This window comes from Platichthys flesus, chromosome 23 (genome assembly GCF_949316205.1).
Source record: "Platichthys flesus chromosome 23, fPlaFle2.1, whole genome shotgun sequence".
Taxonomy (NCBI): domain Eukaryota; kingdom Metazoa; phylum Chordata; class Actinopteri; order Pleuronectiformes; family Pleuronectidae; genus Platichthys; species Platichthys flesus.
The window spans coordinates 5060809-5080355 of record NC_084967.1 but is presented as its reverse complement, the minus strand read 5'-3'; the positions used below and the strand labels follow the sequence as shown (position 1 = coordinate 5080355).

Sequence of the window (19547 nt, the reverse complement as noted above, 5' to 3'; positions counted from 1 at the left end):
GTAGAAGCAGAGGATCAACAGAGGATCAGATGCTGAAGATTTGATTTAAAAAAAAAGCTTGAGTCTTCCAACAAAAAGAAAACAGCACCCCTGCAGGTGAGGAGGGTCGATACTGCCGGCGTCTTACCTCGTAGGAATCTTTGACAATCTAATGGAGGGTGGTGAGGATGCAGAAAGCACGACGATGGTGGTGGAGGTGGTGAAGGGAGAGCGGGAAAGGGGACAAGATGACAGACAGACAGACAGACAGACAAGGAGTCAGTGCAGGTCCAGGAATATGGGGTTCAGATACACACAGAGAGGCCGTGCGCGGTGGGAATCACTGATGTTCCCACTTGATCTGTGAGACTTAAATTCTACTATTAAAGCATTTAGTCCAAATACATAGACGACCTAAATCAAAGTTGCGATCTGAGCACATGCTCCTTCAATTTAGACTTTTGTTTTGTAAAACAAATTAACCTCCATGTAAATGTAGGATTGTAGAAAAGGTAAAAACACTGTAAGAAAATGGGGGAAACACATACAACACACTGGCAATTACACAGGAGTATATTACATTAATTGATCCTATCTGTGTGTGTGTGTGTGTGTGTGTGTGTTTCTCAAGAGGGTCATGCTCGGAGACACAGGTGACTAATGCCATGCAGATGCACCTGTTGGTAGAAATGAACCCACACGCTGTTCTCAATAAACAGATTCTGATTCCAATTCTACACATTACCCATAATAAAAACATTTTTCCACATTTAAAACACAAGAAGACGGAAGTTTTAAAAGGCTGAAAACATGTGGAAGATATCTATTCATCTGTACAGATCATAAACTGTATATGAAGATGGACGACACATCTCCACTTCCTCCCACTAAATCCAGAAATGAATCCAAAGTATTCCGGATACATCGCTGCCGTTTTGCACATTCGGAACCAGAGTCTACCCAGTAGCAATCGTGGTAACGCATATACACTGATACACACAGCTGACCAATCATGAGTCAGTCTAAGCTGTCAATCATGCGATTCACCTTGTTTTCATAGCAACTAAAATAGAAACTGCACTGACAAACATCCACAAACACAATAACGCAATGAATGCAATAAAAAAGCTTCTCAGTTGCATTGAGATAAAAATGCAAATTCTTTGTAAAAATACTAAACTTCTTTCAAAATACTAAACCTTTTTAAAAATACTACATTTATTTTAAAGATGCTTTAACAATAGCGACAGGTTTCTTTAGAAATAATACATTTTTGTAATGAAACTAAACGTCTTTAGAAACATAGTAAACTATTGAGGTAAAGGTGCAACTTCGTTACCAACATAAAATGTCTTTAAAAATACTAGTTACAGTAAATAAATAAATAAATAGGTTAAATAGTGAACATGGCAGAAAGGCCTTTAAGAGTAAGTGTTATTAATTAATATGCCAAGCTCAAGTGTGTGAGGTATTAGACATTAATAAAAACGACTTAAAATGAGAGAAACTATCTTTGACGTGTTCTCGTTCAGCCACCAGACATTTCGTCCATCTCTGTAGTACAGATTTGTGCAAACCTGTGACTCAAACTTGAAGTTGTGAATGATTTTTGTGTATTTGCATTTAGAGACTATAATGAGAACCAAGCAGGATGGCGATGGTTTCGTACCAAACACGCCTTATAACATGTTGACTGTTGCCTAATATATTGCACATGGAAGTTACACATCAACAACGGGCCCAATGATACTCCTGCAGAGCGTGATGTTAATAGACATATGGAGGAGCATTAAGGGACCATGACAAATGAGATGTTATCTCCTGATAGGTCGTCCTCTTCAAGAACAGTCTCCCGACAGAGCACCCACCTACTGTCTTTAAATGGAGGATAATTTCTTAAGTATTTAGTTTATCTTGCTTTCCCTCGTCCACAGACATTCCACTGAATCCAAATAGTTTACGGTCCTATACAGTTGACATACCTCAAACTCCGTGGTGAAGGTGTTGTTGGTGTGGAGCTCCATGACATGCTTCACAAACTGCTTCACCGTGAGTGGCTCATGACCGTCTGCAATACACCACACAAAGCCATTTTGGATATTGCAATGATCATTGAATAATGTGAGCGTGTGTGTTACCTGTAGCCAGCAGCAGGGGGGTAGAGGGAGCAGATATGACTTTAGGTGAGGCGCTGTCGTCTGGGTAGAAGTTCGCTGCCTGGAAACAGTTTCTGTGACGTAGACAGATCATAATTTAACTCAGCTACACAGGTACAATGAATGCAGACAGATATTGACCTTGTGTGTGCGTGTGTGTCTGTGTGTTTGTGTGTGTGTGTGTGTGTGTGTGTACCTCCAGTAGATGAGTATGCCCACCAGGACCATCAGACAGATGATGGTGAGAGTGGAGACGACAGCGAGAGGAACGACTGTCCTCTTCTCCCTCTCCACGCCTCCGACCAGCCCCACCCGAGACTCGTGGCTGCTGTTGCTGCCCTCTGATGAGAGACAGAGACGAGAAGGATGGGGGGTGTGGTGGGGGAGTCAGTAGGAGGAGCAAGAGAAACAGACATCATGTGTAGCACTTTCAAAATAAAAGTTAAAGTGTGTTTACCAGAGGGTAGAAAAAGGATTTTAAATAATTGTCATGACATTGACATTGAACAACATTAGCCTTCCTTTGAGTTGTACATTAAATAAACATAAGTTCAAACAAGTGCAATGCCTCATTACATCACAGAGGGGCAGTGGTGAGGAAAAAGCTGCACACTGTAACATTTACCTTCCTTTGGCTCGTCCATGGCCTTGCTGGCGTCGGTCTCTCTGATCAGAGGCCCCAACACTGAGCTCCCTGCAGCATCAAACAACTCGTCCACACCCGTGAACTGCTGCAGACTCTCACCAATGACACCCGCATCACTGTCCGCTATACCACCTCCTTCACTCACTATACCCACGGTTATTTTACCATCACCGTCTCCCTCCCAGATGTTCTCAGGAGTTAAGTTGCCCCCATTGAAAGACCTGTAAACACTTGTGTTTTGATCCTCTTCATCCGGTCCATCACTACCACCATTTTTTATGTCTTCACCATTGTCAAACAGTGGGAAGTCCACTATTGCCTTATTTCCGATGACAGGCAACTGCAAATCATCCCTTCTTTCAAACGCAGCTTCTTTTCCTGCACCTATACCATCACCTTCCTTTTCGACTATAGTCGTATCCTCTTTATTGTCCTTTTTCTTTCCTTTACCAGCTCCACCACCATCTCCAGAACCACTGACATCCTCAGACCAGCCAAAACTGGACTCAGCCTCAGCCCCGCTCCCGCTCTCGGTGTACGTCGTCTGTCCTGCAGCAGGTTCACCTTCAGGTTCCTTCAGCAGGTCACAGCCTGCTGTGCGATTGAGCTGCCTGACTCCCTCCTCTGGGTCTTTATCTACTTCCCTCACTCCAGTCTCACTTATTTTTTCTCCTCCCATCTTTTCTCCCACCTCATCTCCATTCTCGGTTATTTCTCGATCTGCGTCTGTCTTTGCTGAAGTTGATCTACCCTTTTCCCCAATATGATCAACCTTTGTGGTAATAGTTGAGCTTGGAAGAATAGACAGGTCCGTGCTGATTGTAGCGACTTCATCCGAGTCCTGTTTGAGTCTGTTGCCATCAAAGCCAGAGCCTGATCCACTGCCCTCTGCTGGTCTCTCCGACAAATCCAAATGTTTAGAATCATAGAAAGAAAAGTTGTCTTTATATCGAGCTGTTCTGGCTTCCTCCTCGTTGCTGGGATGTGGCAAGATATTTAGACCATCTTGAATCCTACTGTCACTTTGAGAAGGGGACGTTTTTAAAATACTTCCTTCAATGGCCTTTGTGTTTGATAAGTCAATTGCACTCAAATCAAAATCAGGCTGAAGAGAAATGTACGCAGTGTTTGAGAAATCTTGTGAACTCAAAGTGGTAGAAATCTGAGCGTCTTCTGAATCCATTTCTAGACGAATACCAGCGAGCTCCTCAGAGGACTTATCTTCACTGCTCATATTGTCTTCAGGGAGGGCAGGAGAAGGATGGAAACTGATGGTGTCTACGTTAAAGGGTTCAAATGGTGGAAGTGTTGTTCTGATTAAGTCGTCTTTGGCAAACAACCTTTCTTCCAGGAGAGCGATCCCAGGGTTTGCAATGTGGACGATCGCTCCGCTAGAAGTGTTGGGAAAGATTGAGGAGTGGTCAACGGTTGAGTCCTCAGACCTGGACGTCGGTGTGTGCTCTGCAAGGAAAGTCAAAGTCTGAAAGGACAAACTTTTTAAGGACACCAATGCATTGAAATGTCTTGATTCAAAGTCTTATTCAGGCCAGGGAAGATGAAGGAGAGAGGTAAGAAGTCGATTCCCAGATATGGTGGACATCAAAGACGAAAGTAGAGTGAGAGGAAAAGTATCTGGGAAGATGGGATACATGTTGAGGATGATTTGATTAAATGAGCCCTTCATTCTTTAGAGACAGAGGAAGAAAGCAACCACCAGAGTGCGCCCTTCAGCCAGAGAAAAATAATTCAGACCCAGAGTGAAGAGAGACAAGCTCCAGAAATAGAAGCTGATCATCAATCTTGAGTGGATTCAAGTCGATTAAACGAAACCAAGAAAAGCATCTCCTCATGTAAACTTCGAATTTGAAGAAGAGTTGAATTCTGAACGAGCTAAGAGAGAGAGAAAGATGCTGATTGTTGCTGTAATCATCATCATCATCATCATCATCATCATCATCATCATCATCATCATCATCATCATCATCATCATCATCACAATCATCAGCCATCACCAATGCCATTATCAGCATCATGCTGCTATACAATATGGCCCCATGATCACAGGGCCAAGCAGTGATTAGTTCAGCAGCAGGTTGTTAGAGGGGAAAGACAATTATCCACTGCAGTTAAGTGCAACTCTCTACCCACCAGCAGAAAAACAATATTTTTTACAACATTGTGAGACAATCCTGAGCAATTTCTCAGGAGTAATTCATGGATCTTGATGCAGTAAAAAGCAGGTGCTTTTAAGGGACTCGTACTAATGAGAGAATGCAATGTTGTGCAGATCCAAATAATTATCTGGATCTGAATTTCAATGTTTCTTCATTCGGGAAATTGTTTTCTATTATTCAGCAGTATTACACAAGAACTACTCAACCGATGACTTTGTTGGAAGGATATGATCAGTATGGGTCCTGGAAGAACCAATTCAATTTTGGTGCTGGTCCCAATCAGGGGGCAGACACAGGAATTTCTTTAACATTTAGAGACAGGGCTGCTTACACCAATTTCCCAGGAAATAATCTGGAATCCATATCTCAGGGACTGTTATCTCGTCTGATGCTGAGTGTGCGCAATTTAGTGCAGCTTGATAGAATCAAAGGGGACATGACCGAGGTATCCGAGATACGTTTCGAGAGATGGCGCTCTCAGGTGTTATACCCTACCGTTGAACATGGGCTGGGTGGTGTGCATCAGCACCCTGAGCAGAGAGGAGGTGGTGAGTGATTTGTAGACCGAGTCGGCGAGGGTGTTGCTGGAGGTTGCCGTCCTTGCCGTAATCCAGAGGGAGGACGGCGAGGAAGAGGAGGCAGGAGTGACGGTTTCCAGGAGTGGTTTGTTCACGGGAGCGTCGCTGTCCTCAGTGGAGAACACCGGGGAGACTCCGTCCACTTTAATACCTGTGGGAGAAAGGGAACGTGATTTGATGTGACGCGTGTTGTGCCACATGATGATGTGGCCTAACATGATCAGATTCCTCCTGTTATGACTAGATGTGGCCGTGCAGTGCATGAATCTACTGGGCCTGATGTGATGTGCCATAATGAGCCGTGGCTTTGATGTCACAACATGATGGCTGACGTGAGGTTGTACGACCTCATATCTGATGATTGGACATGCCGTGATGTACCTTAATATGGGATGACAGGTGAAGGGATGTCATGGTATATCACATCACATGATTCATGTGTTTACATTTTGGGAAAGTTCGATTCCTGGCTCCTTCAGTCCATGTACTTAAGTGTCCCTGAGCAAGACACTGAACCCCAAATGCCCCCTCCCTCTGGAACCCTCTTCCCCAAAAAATCAGAAACTGCACAACCCACCCTAGACCCAGAGGTTTTAGCCAATTACAGACCAATATCTAACCTCTCCTTCATTTCTAAAATCTTAGAAAAAGTGGTAGCCAATCAGCTGTGTGAGTTTCTCCAGGAAAATAATATATATGAAGACTTTCAATCGGGGTTTAGAGCCAATCACAGTACAGAGACAGCCTTGGCAAAAGTCACTAATGACCTTTTAATAGCCTCAGATCAGGGACTTGTGTCTGTCCTCGTTCTGTTAGATCTCAGTGCAGCATTCGACACAATTGACCATCAAATTTTATTACAAAGACTAAAACAGTTAATTAACATTAATGGAACCGCCCTTAACTGGTTTAAATCGTATTTTTCTGATCGCTCCCAATTTGTGCAAATTAATGATGAGTCATCTGTGCGCACCAAAGTTAATCATGGTGTTCCACAGGGCTCTGTGCTCGGCCCAATTTTATTCTCATTATATATGCTTCCACTAGGAAACATTATCAGGACACACTCGGTAAATTTCCACTGCTATGCGGATGACACCCAGTTATATTTGTCAATAAAACCTGAACAAAGTAATCAATTAACTAAACTTCGAACATGTCTCAAGGACATAAAAACCTGGATGACCCGCAATTTTCTCTTATTAAACTCAGACAAAACAGAGGTTATAATACTTGGCCCCAAACACCTTAGAGATGCATTATCTAATGATATAGCTGCGCTAGACGACATTGCCCTTGCTTCCAATGAAACAGTCAGGAACTTGGGAGTGATCTTCGATCCTGATTTATCCTTTAATAGTCACTTAAAACAAATTTCTAGGACCGCTTTTTTCCACTTGCGTAATATTTCAAAAATTAGACATGTCCTTTCATAAAAAGATGCAGAAAAACTAGTCCACGCCTTTGTTACATCGAGACTGGACTATTGTAATTCATTATTATCAGGCTCCAGCAGGAAGTCGTTAAAGACTCTACAGCTTGTCCAAAATGCTGCAGCACGTGTCCTGACGAGAACAAAGAGAAGAGAGCACATTTCTCCAATATTAGCATCGCTACACTGGCTTCCAGTTAAATCTAGAATAGAATTTAAAATTCTCCTCCTCACCTTCAAGGCCCTTAATAATATAGCGCCTTTATACCTTAAAGAGCTGTTAATACCTTATAAACCCACTAGAGCACTCCGCTCCCAGAATTCAAGCCTACTTGTCGTCCCTAAATTCTCTAAAAGTAGAGTAGGAGCCAGAGCTTTTAGCCATCAAGCCCCTCGGCTGTGGAATAATCTACCACTTTCAGTTAGGGAGGCAGACACCATCTGTTCGTTTAAAAGTAGGCTCAAAACCTTCCTTTTTGATAAAGCTTATAGTTAGAGCTAATTAGTGCGCCAGAACGTTACTTGTTCTATTTTATGACACATGACACACGGAGCTTCTCTTTCCAGCTTCTCCTTCCTCTTCTCCATCCCTATCCCCCTTCCCCGGAATCCCTTTGCTTTATCACCCGCAGATCCAGGGCCTCTGTGGCCGCACCATGGATTACGGTTTGTGGATCGCGCACCGGGGGTCGCGGTGTTGGATCCAGTGTGGCGGATTCTGAGTCATGTGGGCTGATCGTGGTGCTGGTGGCGGACCCTGTGTCGCGTTGGCATTGGGCACGGGCGGTGGACCAGGACCGCAGTGGTGGCTTGTGATGGGTCCTCCTGGTGGGCGGCGGTGGACGGTGACTGAGGACTGAAGTGGCGTCTGGTCTGGATGGTGGATCGTGGTCTAGATGGTTGCTGAGCATGGACTGTGCTTCATCAATGCTGCTAGAGACTTTGATTATTGATGATGTTCTCCTGCACGTGGCATCTATTGCACTTCTGTCCGTCCTGGGAGAGGGATCCCTCACATGTGGCTCTCTCTGAGGTTTCTACATATTTTTACCCTGTTAAAAGGGTTTTTTGTAGTTTTTCCTTACTCTTGCAGAGGGTTAAGGACAGAGGATGTCACACCCTGTTAAAGCCCTATGAGATGAATTGTAATTTGTGAATATGGGCTATACAAATAAAATTTGATTTGATTGATTGATTGAACTGTCCACCTTAAAACCCTATATAGTATATAAAACTGAATGTTTGATCCTTATGTGTGACTTACATTTCAATGTCTGATCATGATGTGCATTTTATCTGCTCACTGTCTTATTTATAATCCTTTAAAAGCACTAAACAAATAAAACATATTATGTTAATTATTGTTATAATCTATTGAATAGTGACTTCGGTGCTGCTGTACATCTTAAGTAGAACGATTCCTGACTCTCCTCGTAAGACTCCGCAGCATCCAGCATAACAAAAGCTTCAGCTGGTCCTTATTTAAACATTTATGAGTTTAAATTCCCCCCGGCACTGGACCAAGAGCTGCTGCAACCGCAGCACCAATCCAAGATGTTTATGTGTAAACTAGACTGACAACAAAAACAGAATAAATTACTTCTTGTAAAGTCTGACCTGGCACCACAGCAGAGGACTCTGTTGCCGCGGAGGCAGAGCTTTCCAGGGGAAAGTTGTTGACTGTGTCTTCATAGAAGACATCTGTGACTTGGATTTCCTCCACAGGAGGGGTGTAAAGGTCCGACTGCAGAGAAGGGAGCTCACTCTCGCCAGTTTGTTCTGGTGGAGCCTGATCCTTGGACTGCAAGTGGAAGACACAGTTGAAAACAAAAACAATGGCTTTAAAATGGTTCCCTGGATGAATAATTGTGCAAGACCACAGTAAAGATCAATTAAACAAACTGATCTGACATTTACAAGAAGGAACACTGCGTTTTATCTTGTGTCATAATTTTTTGTTGCTGTATAAATTACAATATTCGACACACATTAAACATTATACTATTAGGTTTACATGCTCCAATGTTCAAAAAGCTTTCCTCATACTGTCCATTCCTGCAGCTCCTCTTGTCAGCCACTGTCTGAAACACTTTAAGCTTATGTCTCTTCAAGGCTCACCTCCTGATAAATTCCAGTCTGCTGTGATTGGCCCTCTGTTGTGATTAAGGGGCTGCTGTGCCAGACGAGCCAATAAGTCTCATTATGCAAATACTTTTTTTCTTGAGTACAACTGAACATCTGTATTGATTAAAAAAAATGAGATATGCTCACAAGAATAGGACAGAGCACGGACAAAAAACTAATGCCTCCGGCTAATGGCATAAAAACCAATATAGTGCACTTTAGAAAAATAATCTGAAAAAGCATAATGTGTCTCCTTGAAGGTTGATTAGTTTTAATAGAGAAAAATCTAGGTACCAGGTCGAGTTTTCCCATCACTTTGTCACCAAGAAGATCCAAAGGGAGTACCTGGTTTGAGAGCTCTGACAGTGAACCCTCTTCTGTGATTTGTCGGTGGATCGTCGGCAGCCTCGTGGTCCGAGCCACTGGAAACAGGAAGCCTGGCTGCTCCGTTGCCTCGGTTATCCAGATTGCACCGTTTCCGTCAAAACCTGCCTTAGTGAAAGGCCGCTGTGTTGGAGTCATGCTGTCCTCCTCGATCCAGTTCTGGTCCATATCATCTGGTGTGGACCTGTTTTGATCCGTTTTCTTTTTCACACTCTGGTTGAGGCGAGTTTTCTGCAGAACCACAGATTCAGAGGGAGTCTTGGGGGATGGGCGGGGGTGGACCTGCACCGCTGCATTCTGTTTTGCTTGGGTCTGGTCTGTCGGCTGGTCCTGGAGGCGTGTGGGATGGTTCTGGTAAACTCTGGTCTGCTCTGCTGGGACCTCCTCAACAGGGCTGTGGTCCTCTAAGGGCAAATCCACCTGGTTTTGGTTCTCAGGTTTCCCCCACTTGGTTTTAGATGAGACCTACCAGGAGGAAGAGAGCACGGCTGTGAGAAAAACAAGATGTTTGGATGCACATTTTGTTGAGAGCATGTATCTCTGCTCTTTTAAGAGTTGATTTCAAATTTGACTAAGAAACCTTTAAGCTCAAACTACAAAGAAGAAATGTTGTTCCCATATGAGCCAACTCAGAGCCCTAGAATACTTCCATACTCTATGTTTTATTTTGAAAACACATACTCTGTTACAGATATTTAGAGATGGAAACCCTGCTAGCTCCATCTTAGTTTGAATTTTGGTCTAGATTTGCAGAAACGGAGGTGTCATTTGCTGATTGGGTCTTTTCTGTCTTAATGTAGCCTTTCGCTGATTGGTCAGGCTCGTCTCATCCACTTCCACAAGAACACAACCGGCAGTAGCATCATCTACCGGTGTAGAACCCAACATGAATAACAAATTACGAGTGTGGCTGACCCTGTTGTCTTTGCTAACAGCTGTTGTGCGGTTTTACAATGACACAACTGTTTACACGTGTAGGAGACAAGCTGTTGTTTCAGCAATGTGTTTACATGCGCGTGCCCAGAGTACATGAGTGGTCATGTAATACGTTTCTTCGGAAGCCAAGACTTAGGTTCAAAGTCCTGTCTTCTTTCTTCCTACTTTTATTTTAAATTCATGTGATTATGAGAGAAGAAAAGTTATGGATACTTTCACTTCTTCTTCCTTAAATTGGTGAATATAAATATGCATCTTGTGGTGGCGCTGCTGGCTTTTCCCCTCTTCACTGTTTATATGAATTATAAAGTCATCTTCATTAATGCAGAGTGAGCGAGCGAACTCTGGTACAGCCCTCTGAGCACGTAACAACAAGCCTCTGCTGACATAATTACAATCATTTGCATAGTAATTAGGCTCACTGACAGGATTGAATACGTGGCAAACAAAATAATTTTGCTAAATGAATGCCGAATAAATGAGTGGTGTCAGGTGAAACCACAAAAATACACACACACACACACACAAACACAGATTGTCCTACCTCCTTGTTGACTCCCACATCTTTAGTGACAGTGTCAGGGTCTGAATCAGCTTCTACAGAGAGGAACAAAAAATAAATAAAACACTATTGTGGTGAATGAAACAGTTTATACGCATGCTGTGTGTGTGTGTGTGTGTGTGTATGCATGTGTGTATGTGTGTGTGTGTGTGTGTGTGTGTGTGTGTGTGTGTGTGTGTGTGTGTGTGTGTGTGTTTGTGTGTGTGTGTGTATGCGTGTGTACCGGGGTCTTCTAAAGGCATGTCCACGATGATCTGGTCGCTCCATCGTCCTCTGAGTCCATTGGTGCAAACAGCCACCACCTGCACCACATAGCTGCTGTTGGCCAGCAGGCTTGAGATGATGGCGCCCTGTGAAGTCACATAGGACAGTTTTATATTCTCCGAAACCACAACAGAAACAGATGAGCTCGTAATCACCCCCCTTGTGTTCAATTTGTATCCCCAGTAAATAAGGCTTTAAAGTGTCTATTTCCATTTCTCTGTTTGACTTTCTCACCAGTTTTCTTGCACACTTTTTCTCTAAATCAATATACTAAAGATTACAATTAAGTCCATTTGTTATCATATTTTTTATGATTATTTTGCTCCAAATTCAATAATGAGGATGTTCCTTTACTATTTTTATAAACATATAAAAATGTTTTTCAAAATGTTTCAAAAAAGATCTACTCTTAAAACTTGTTATCTCCCTCCCTACTGTGGTACATTCAGAATCACAGACTTGTACATGTGACTACAAAACGTCTTTCTATTTTGAATACAAATGTTCAAATTTTATATACTATATACTGTCCACAACTTGTTATATATATATATATATATATATATAACAAGTTGTGGACAGTATGGTTTCCTCTTAATGTGCTTTCATTCGAATATTTAGCCTTTGGGGTTCAACATTTTTCTCCAGATCCTGCTGCAATTAACTCATAACTAAATAACTACTGTGTATTTGTGTGAAAGGTACCTGATGCTCAGTGTTTATAGTTTATACAAATATAATATTAGTATGTTAGTCTTCATTTGTTTTGGTACGGATCCCTATCAGGGGACGGATCCAGTATATTAGGAACATTTAGGGGACTGATAATTATGACTGTGTGCCGTTTGATGCCGATCCAAATAAAAATCTGGATCCAGTGAATTTAAAAGTTGTTTGCGGCACTCTACTGAGTCCTGCTTTGGTTATAATATGGACCTGAGATCATCTTTAGTAATGACAGTCAAGTCATAAACTTACATCACCACTATGTTAAGAGTCCTATAAGAATAAATAATTTTGAATCTTAAATTGGATGTATTATGACTTAAAAAAAAAAAACTATAAATATATATATGATAATATTGTTGGCCATCAGTAATATAAAGAATCTTTAAATAACAACTATAACACAAAAAAATCGACAGTGAAAAATAGGAAATTGAAAACGACGTAAATGGAATAACAAATTATGCACATCAACAATATGTAAACAAACATGTCATCACAATTCCTCATGTGTGTTGCTGTGTTGTGGTGATTAGTCTGAATATTGATGTCTAAGTCTACACACACACACACACAGATATAGATTTAAACACATACACATATTACTGGTCACATTAAAGGGCGCTAAGTGACCTGTTCAGAGGGCAGGATTGATCGTTGCTATCGATCAGTTGATCACGTTGATGACGAGCGTGAGAGTGGACGAGTGAATCTAACAACATGACTGGGACTCATTATGTTTGTGTAAGTCCTGTCTAAATATTGTACCAGTGTGGACTGCAGACAACAGCTCATTAATGAATTAAAGGCCCCATGAAATGCTCTTGTCTTAATGCTTAATTTATCCACATGTCGAAAACTGACTTCACAATATTCATCTTTTCTCTTCCTGCTTTGTTTTTTGATGATTTATTGTGCAATCAGGGACGTTTTCTCATTTTGCATCAAGTAATAATGCTTTCCGTAAAAAAAAAATATATATTATTAAAAAAGTATGAACTTCCTCCAAAACTTAACTCCTTCCCCACAGAGTTTCTTGAACTCCTCCATGTGAATATAAATTCTGCCAGTTGCCTACTAATGCACAAAGACCAAAGCTTTCAAATTTATCTGCAACATTTCCCTCCACAGCTTCCTGTTTTAACCATAGACTGTGGGGTTTTTACCCAACACATTTATATATGAGGAATCTGTTACAGCTCTAACATGCGTTTCACAGGATCTTTCCAATAACATGTTTTCATATGGATATTTTCGTTATTTGGAAAAATGTAGAGAAATCTTTTCTTACCACATCCTGGTCTCCGTCTGTCCTGTACTCCAGCTTGGTTTGGTCTCGGCCCTGCAGCCTCTGGTACGTGACGGTGTACCAGTCGATGGTCGTGTCGTAAACCACGCGGGGGCGCTCCCACGTCACCACGATGGTGGTGTCGTTCTGAGCATCGGCCTGAACATTCTCCGGCTCTAAACTGCAGGCTGGAGACAGAGGTAAAAAACTGCTAAATTATTTCATTGCTTGGATGAGATGCAAGAAAACTGAACTAAACAAAGGGAGAAACATGAGGAGAAGAGTCACAACGGAACAGCTGGATCCAAACATCTGAAAAACGCTGCAATGTCTCACATCAGTGTTGCTGAATGTTCGACTGTACTCGAAAATGGAAGGAATACATTTAAAACAGAACAACCTTGGAGGTGAATGAGGCAAAGAGTGGGAGGCGCGTGTGCGAGTGTGTGCGTGCAGGCTAAAAGACCCCTCTCTGAATTTCTGAATACTTTATTTCAATTTCAAAAAGAGCAGCCGAAATAAATTGCCAGCTCGGAGAGGAGCAGGAGCGCCGAAGTACAAAGTCGAGCTCCTAGGAAACCCACTTTAGACCCACTTTACTTGAGGGGAGACTTTATGAAGATGGAGAGCGTCGTGAATTATATCTTTTAATTATCATAACGAGAATGACCTTGGAGGCATAGAAGGATAATACATGGGAAAAAATATGAAACATGTTCTTATTGCAGGAAATGTGTCTTCTAGTTCTTCTGGTTGAATGAATTGCCTTTGCTAATAAATATGAAATCAATAATGGAGAGTGAAATTTGGAGGCATTATTTTGCAAGTAAATACTTTAGTAAATGTAGTGACTCTCTGCCACTGAACAACAGATTTGACAGATTGACATGTTCAGCGTGTTTCTCCTGTGATTAAAACGTTTTGTATAAGCATGAGGTGACTCAATGGGAAATGATCTGAAATGCAGAAAATGGAACAAACGAGCAGCTTGAACTTCTTTCAGTTGAGCGCTTGGTGACGTACTGGGAGTCAGAACGTCCTCCACTCCGGTGTACGAGGCGAACACCTGACCCATGAACTGCTGCTGCTGCTCTCTGAAGTTGTTCTGCAGGTAATCGGTCAGCATCACGTATCCGGCCTGCTCCATGGTCATCACCTCGCAAAACATCTCCAGCTGAGACACACACAGAGGGACACAGAGACACAGAGGGACACAGAGGGACACAGAGACACAGAGGGACACAGAGACACAGAGGGACACAGAGACACAGAGGGACACAGAGACACAGAGGGATGTAAGGTAGGTTAGGTTTAACGTTAGGTTTAGGTTAGGCAAGTAGTACCTATGGATAAGGTTAGGTTAATTCTCCAGTAAATCAATGTATTCAATATAAAATCCTCTTAAAACAGGGAGACAAGTGTGTCTTTGTGTTTGTGTGTGTGTGTGTGTGTGTGTGTGTGTGTGTGTGTGTGTGCGTGTGTGTGTGAGAGTGAGAGTGTGCGTGTGTGTTTAAGAGGCTTGTGTTGGTGCCAGTCAGAGCCAGAGAGATAGTACTGCCTTATTTTTGGTTAGCCTGGATGTGCCAATGCTATGCCTTGCCACCCTTATTTCAATCATGCAAACCCTGACACACACACAGACACACAGGATCACTGGCATGTCCTCGTTTCACTCTCCAATATTCTTCTACATAACAGAGGATTATCACACGGCTGATCTCAGTCACAGCCGCTGTTCCTCGGAGGTCCTGAAGAGTCTTCAGTCTGGAAACTGCAATGACACCACAGTGCCAGCTCGTGTTGTTGCTGCTTGACAGGACCTTTTTTTTTATTACACTGGATTATTCCACTGCAAAACCCCTTTTTCTATAAATTCACTTTAACTCAGGTCGTCACATTGCATTACGTCAATGTCGCAAGCCACAGACAACACAACTACAGGTGGCAGCGAGACACGAAGGAGATGGAGGAGAAGAGCAGTTTTTCCTTTTTGATGTCGTTTTAAACGGAATACTAAAGCCAGGGGCGACTGATGATTTTTTTAACGATTTTTACATCACTGCCGCAAGAACCCAAATTACTTTTTGTTTCATGATTTCAAAGCACTACATGACTGTGACTGGGAGCGTCTAACATTCAAAAATGAAAATTTGCATCATAAAGCTTGCAGGCTCGCACCAGACATTGCTGTCATTGATATTAAAAGAAGCTTTTCATGATTGTTGGTTGTAAGTGAATGCGAAGCAGAATTGGTCCAGCTGACGTTTCTTTATCTAGCCCAGTGAAATCATCATTCAGAAAGCGTTGTGAATTATTTTGGAAGAAAATACAGTCTCTTACCCTCATGATAATGATCTGCATCAATGCAAAATACACACAATAAAAACATTTAATAGGACGTGCATGTGCAAAACATTAGCTTGTGCAAAAACAATCCAGTAAAAGCTATAGGAGCAGTAGTGACGGACAGGCACACCCGCCAATCATTTCATTCAGCCCATGTGAAACGATTGGAGGACTTTATTTATTGATGGCAATCGGGACGTGAAGAGCATTTCAACAATAAGATAAATGCGTTTCAAAAACAATTAACCAACCCTTCTTTAATTCATTTGGACAGTGTTAACAGGAAATGCTTTTATTTTGAGGTGCAAGGAAGTAGTGGAGCTTATCTCTAGTGATGAACACAAGTAACAATGTGTGTGTGTGTCTGTGTGTGTGTGTGCGTGTGGGTGTGTGTGTACTGACTTGTTTTTCCGATATGGCCACAGTCTGTTTAAACACAATCCATTCCACCATCTCAGAGCAGGGAGGAGCAGTCAGGGAGCCGTTGTAGATGTAATATTTATCGGTGTTATTAGGCATTAAGGAGCGCAGGGTGAAGGCTTCCAACGAGCCGCTCTTACCTGGTTTTAAGAAAAAGAGAAGAAAAGAAGAATGTCCCCTCAGTAGCAAAATGTCACAACACATATTCCCAAAGCTGATGGACCACCTTGAAAAAAGCATTTCTCTCAGAAACTGTGTGTTAAGTCTGTGACATTCATGATTTATCATTTAGGAGATAGACGCATAATTTATTGTCTCATTATATTTGTGGCATTTCTGTTTCATCCCAGTGCTGCAATTTTGGATTCAAGGACATTTTCAAACCACTTGTGTTGAAACTTTATCAGAATGACGTGGAAATACAGTGGCTCTGAATCACTTTGTGAAATGTCGTGATTTAACTAGTGGTTGCATGCTTTGCTGAACACTATCATTCTGCTGCTTTCTCTGTTGATTAAATAAATGATTCTCCAGAACACCTCCTATAATTTTATCTGGTGAAAAGTAAAATTCAATTTACTTCAGTGTTTTTCCCTCTTGGGCAAAAATCTATTTGTGCAGTGCTCAGTGTGAGGCTCATAAGCGCAACAACAGGGTAGATTAATACAATGTAAGGGCTTGTTATTTTACAATTTGCACCCAGTGTAATGACGCAGAGTGGCGACCTACCAAACCTGCTGACAGTGTTGATGGCATCTATCACGGGATTAAAGTTCTCATTGTCTTCCAGGCTGATCTGTGGACGAGAAACACAACATTCTACTGTGGGTTTCACAGACAGGAAGCTTTTTAAAGAGGAACAGACTGACACCTGAACCGAATCAGTTGGGTACCCAATGGCTAACCTGCAAAAAAGTATATCAATATAAAAACAACAGAATGAACTAAATGGGGAAAGGGAGCAGGTGAGAACTAAAGTATATCATTCCTCAGGAGCAATCAGAAATGAAAAGGCTGTGAAGCCCAGTCAGTCTCTACCCACGATGAACTAGTTAGTAATCCAATTTGCATCCCAGTAAAACAAAACAGCCGGTGGTGAATACGTCAGTGGCGTTGCTGCTTAAAAAAATGCCACATGTATTAGCTTTGATTGCCACAAGCTGGTTACTCCATCACAGAAGAAACACACTGACAGATGCAGGAGCAGCAACCAGGACGAGGAGGCCATTACCCAGTTGATGTGTGTTTAATTATGGCTGACGGGTTGGATCGACAAATGTTAACGGGTGCAGGCGGTGTGGGTTTGACTCTGCGGGTGCAGGTTTGCAAAAATGGATTAGTGCAGAACAGGTGGACCTACCTCAAAGAGCACAGCCAAGGCAGAGACCCTCCCTCCTTCCCTTATAGCATCATCCAGACTTAGAAACTCATCCGGATCGTAACAGTAGATTTGCATCTGGATGAGAGCAAGACATGGGTTGGTTAGGTGAAGTCAGACCAATGTGTTACGATGCAGCAGACGAACAAACACTGCGTTTACCTCCAGGGGGTATTTCATCCCATTCAGGCTGTGTTCAGACCCATCCGACGTTGTGTTGCAGCGCCCCCAGTGGAACGTGATTCTACTGACACGAAGCCTGGAGTTCAACCCTCCTCCGCTCACAAAGAACTCCCCCTCCACATCAATGGCCACTAAGACACACACATAAACTTTGATTTGACCTTTCTGTAAACCAACCTGTTGAAATATAAAATTGCAAAGAATAATGGCTATCAATTCAATTAAAATGATGAGCTGGTTTGTAAAATGCTATTTCAATGTTTATTTATTCGAGTACAGGTCATAAAGCCCTACTAACTCCCTGTTAGTAGACGGGAGAAGAGAGAGATGGAAGAAGTACACATCAAATACATTTTTCCAAGTCTGGTTTCTGTCGTTGGAGGTAGTTTTTCTCAAAATGATTTTTGTTCAAGTGTTAATATCATTTCTAGATAGTGGTGGGAAGACCTCTCGCAGTCTATGTTCTGTAAGTACAGCACAGTGGCGGCCAAATTATATTCAATAAGTCTCCACGCTAAAAATCTTCTAAACAAGTGATAAGATGGAAAGAGCAACTTCAATCATTAGTGCAGTGGTGTCACAGACACAAAATGTTTCTCAGGAAATGGCATGTAGGAGCCAGGCAGCTGCATCTTAAATGTGGACACGCTGGTCATTTGATTTATGTGTCATGTCATGACTATGATATGGGGCTGTACATTTGCTATCAGTCCTCTCATTGAACTTTTAATGGTGAGATTCTAACGTGAGGCACTTGGGGACATTTTGCAAATGCTTACAACATGTTCTGATGCTCAGTTTGTCTTTTAATATGACGTTTCAGTGCAGCAAGACCGAGCAGGTCATACATGTATCCTATAGTATTAAACCAGATTCAATATCTGTTAAAATATGCAATTTCCTGTTTGATTTCATAGAGAGAAAAGGAGATGGGTTTTAGGACCATTAACATGCAGAGGGTCAAAAACACACACAGACACACACACACACACACACACACACACACACACACACACACAGTATTGGCGGATGGTGATGCTATCTCAGACAGCTTTAATTTGCTCTTCAGTCCCAAACGTCACTACACCCTCTGCCTTTCCTCTCGCTGTCTCTTCACATCGTCTTTTCTACATATACATTTCTTTCTCTTGCTCCTTTGTTGCCTCTTCTCTGTTGCTCAGTTTCATCTCGTCTGCCTCTCGACATCGATCTTCCTCCCCTCTCTCCGCATGATCTCTGCGCTGCCGTCTCACTGGCTGCTGCTCTCAGTTTCTTTTAATTATCTGACTTCTTCCCCTTTAAATCCTGGCTGCTTCTCTTCTTCATTAACCTACAGGTTGTGAAATATATACGTGTGGTTTTTTAGCATCGGAAAAGTTAAGCTTCTTTCCACATCCAGGGATTAAGACGTGTTTTACAGCAACAGAAACACGTCAAAACCATTTCCAAAGGCTCTACCACATGCCGCATTTTCCTCCTCTGCTTGCTGCCTCAACAGGCTCCTCTCTGCGGTTGAAAATAACAACGAAGTGAAATGAAACAGCTTGTGGTTTGATTTCCTGCTGGACATCATTGTGAACATGGCTTCAGCAGCTTAAACACGGCCGAGCAAAAACTCCTTCTTGATTAAGCCAGGGGGGTTGTTTATGAACAAAGAAAACAGTATGTGAAGGTTAGACTGTTAACACTCACGTGTCATAATGCAAAAGAGTAGACAGTGTGGGACAGTTGTATTAAAGTAATACACTAGATGTGTGTTTTTAGCTGTAAATTTAATTATGAATGTTCTTTGATGAACTAAATCAATGCTTGTTTCAATATCACCAATATCAGGTGTTATTATCATTTGAGACGTCTTTATATCATGACATTTATATATATTTGAGAAGGTTAATACCCTCTAATCAAGGGTGGGCGTCACCAAAGACCACCCATGAGGGGCAATCCTGGAAAGCCGCGCTTATTTTCAAA

General features: G+C 42.1%; 1 protein-coding gene across 1 annotated transcript in view; it reads right to left on the bottom strand.

Annotated features, from left to right (window-relative positions):
* The window catches only part of ptprz1b (protein tyrosine phosphatase receptor type Z1b), a 71325-nt gene that overhangs the window by 6622 nt on the left and 45156 nt on the right, over nt 1-19547 (bottom strand). Inside the window, exons 4-17 of the mRNA XM_062382658.1 lie at nt 17556-17707; nt 17376-17471; nt 16745-16811; nt 15998-16155; nt 14273-14423; nt 13253-13437; nt 11195-11321; nt 10954-11006; nt 9435-9938; nt 8583-8766; nt 5451-5684; nt 2332-2476; nt 2118-2209; nt 1962-2047 (exon numbers count right to left, since the gene is read on the bottom strand). Coding sequence (XP_062238642.1) covers nt 1962-2047; nt 2118-2209; nt 2332-2476; nt 5451-5684; nt 8583-8766; nt 9435-9938; nt 10954-11006; nt 11195-11321; nt 13253-13437; nt 14273-14423; nt 15998-16155; nt 16745-16811; nt 17376-17471; nt 17556-17707 — 2234 coding nt within the window. The remainder of the gene's footprint in view (nt 1-1961; nt 2048-2117; nt 2210-2331; nt 2477-5450; nt 5685-8582; nt 8767-9434; nt 9939-10953; nt 11007-11194; nt 11322-13252; nt 13438-14272; nt 14424-15997; nt 16156-16744; nt 16812-17375; nt 17472-17555; nt 17708-19547) is intronic.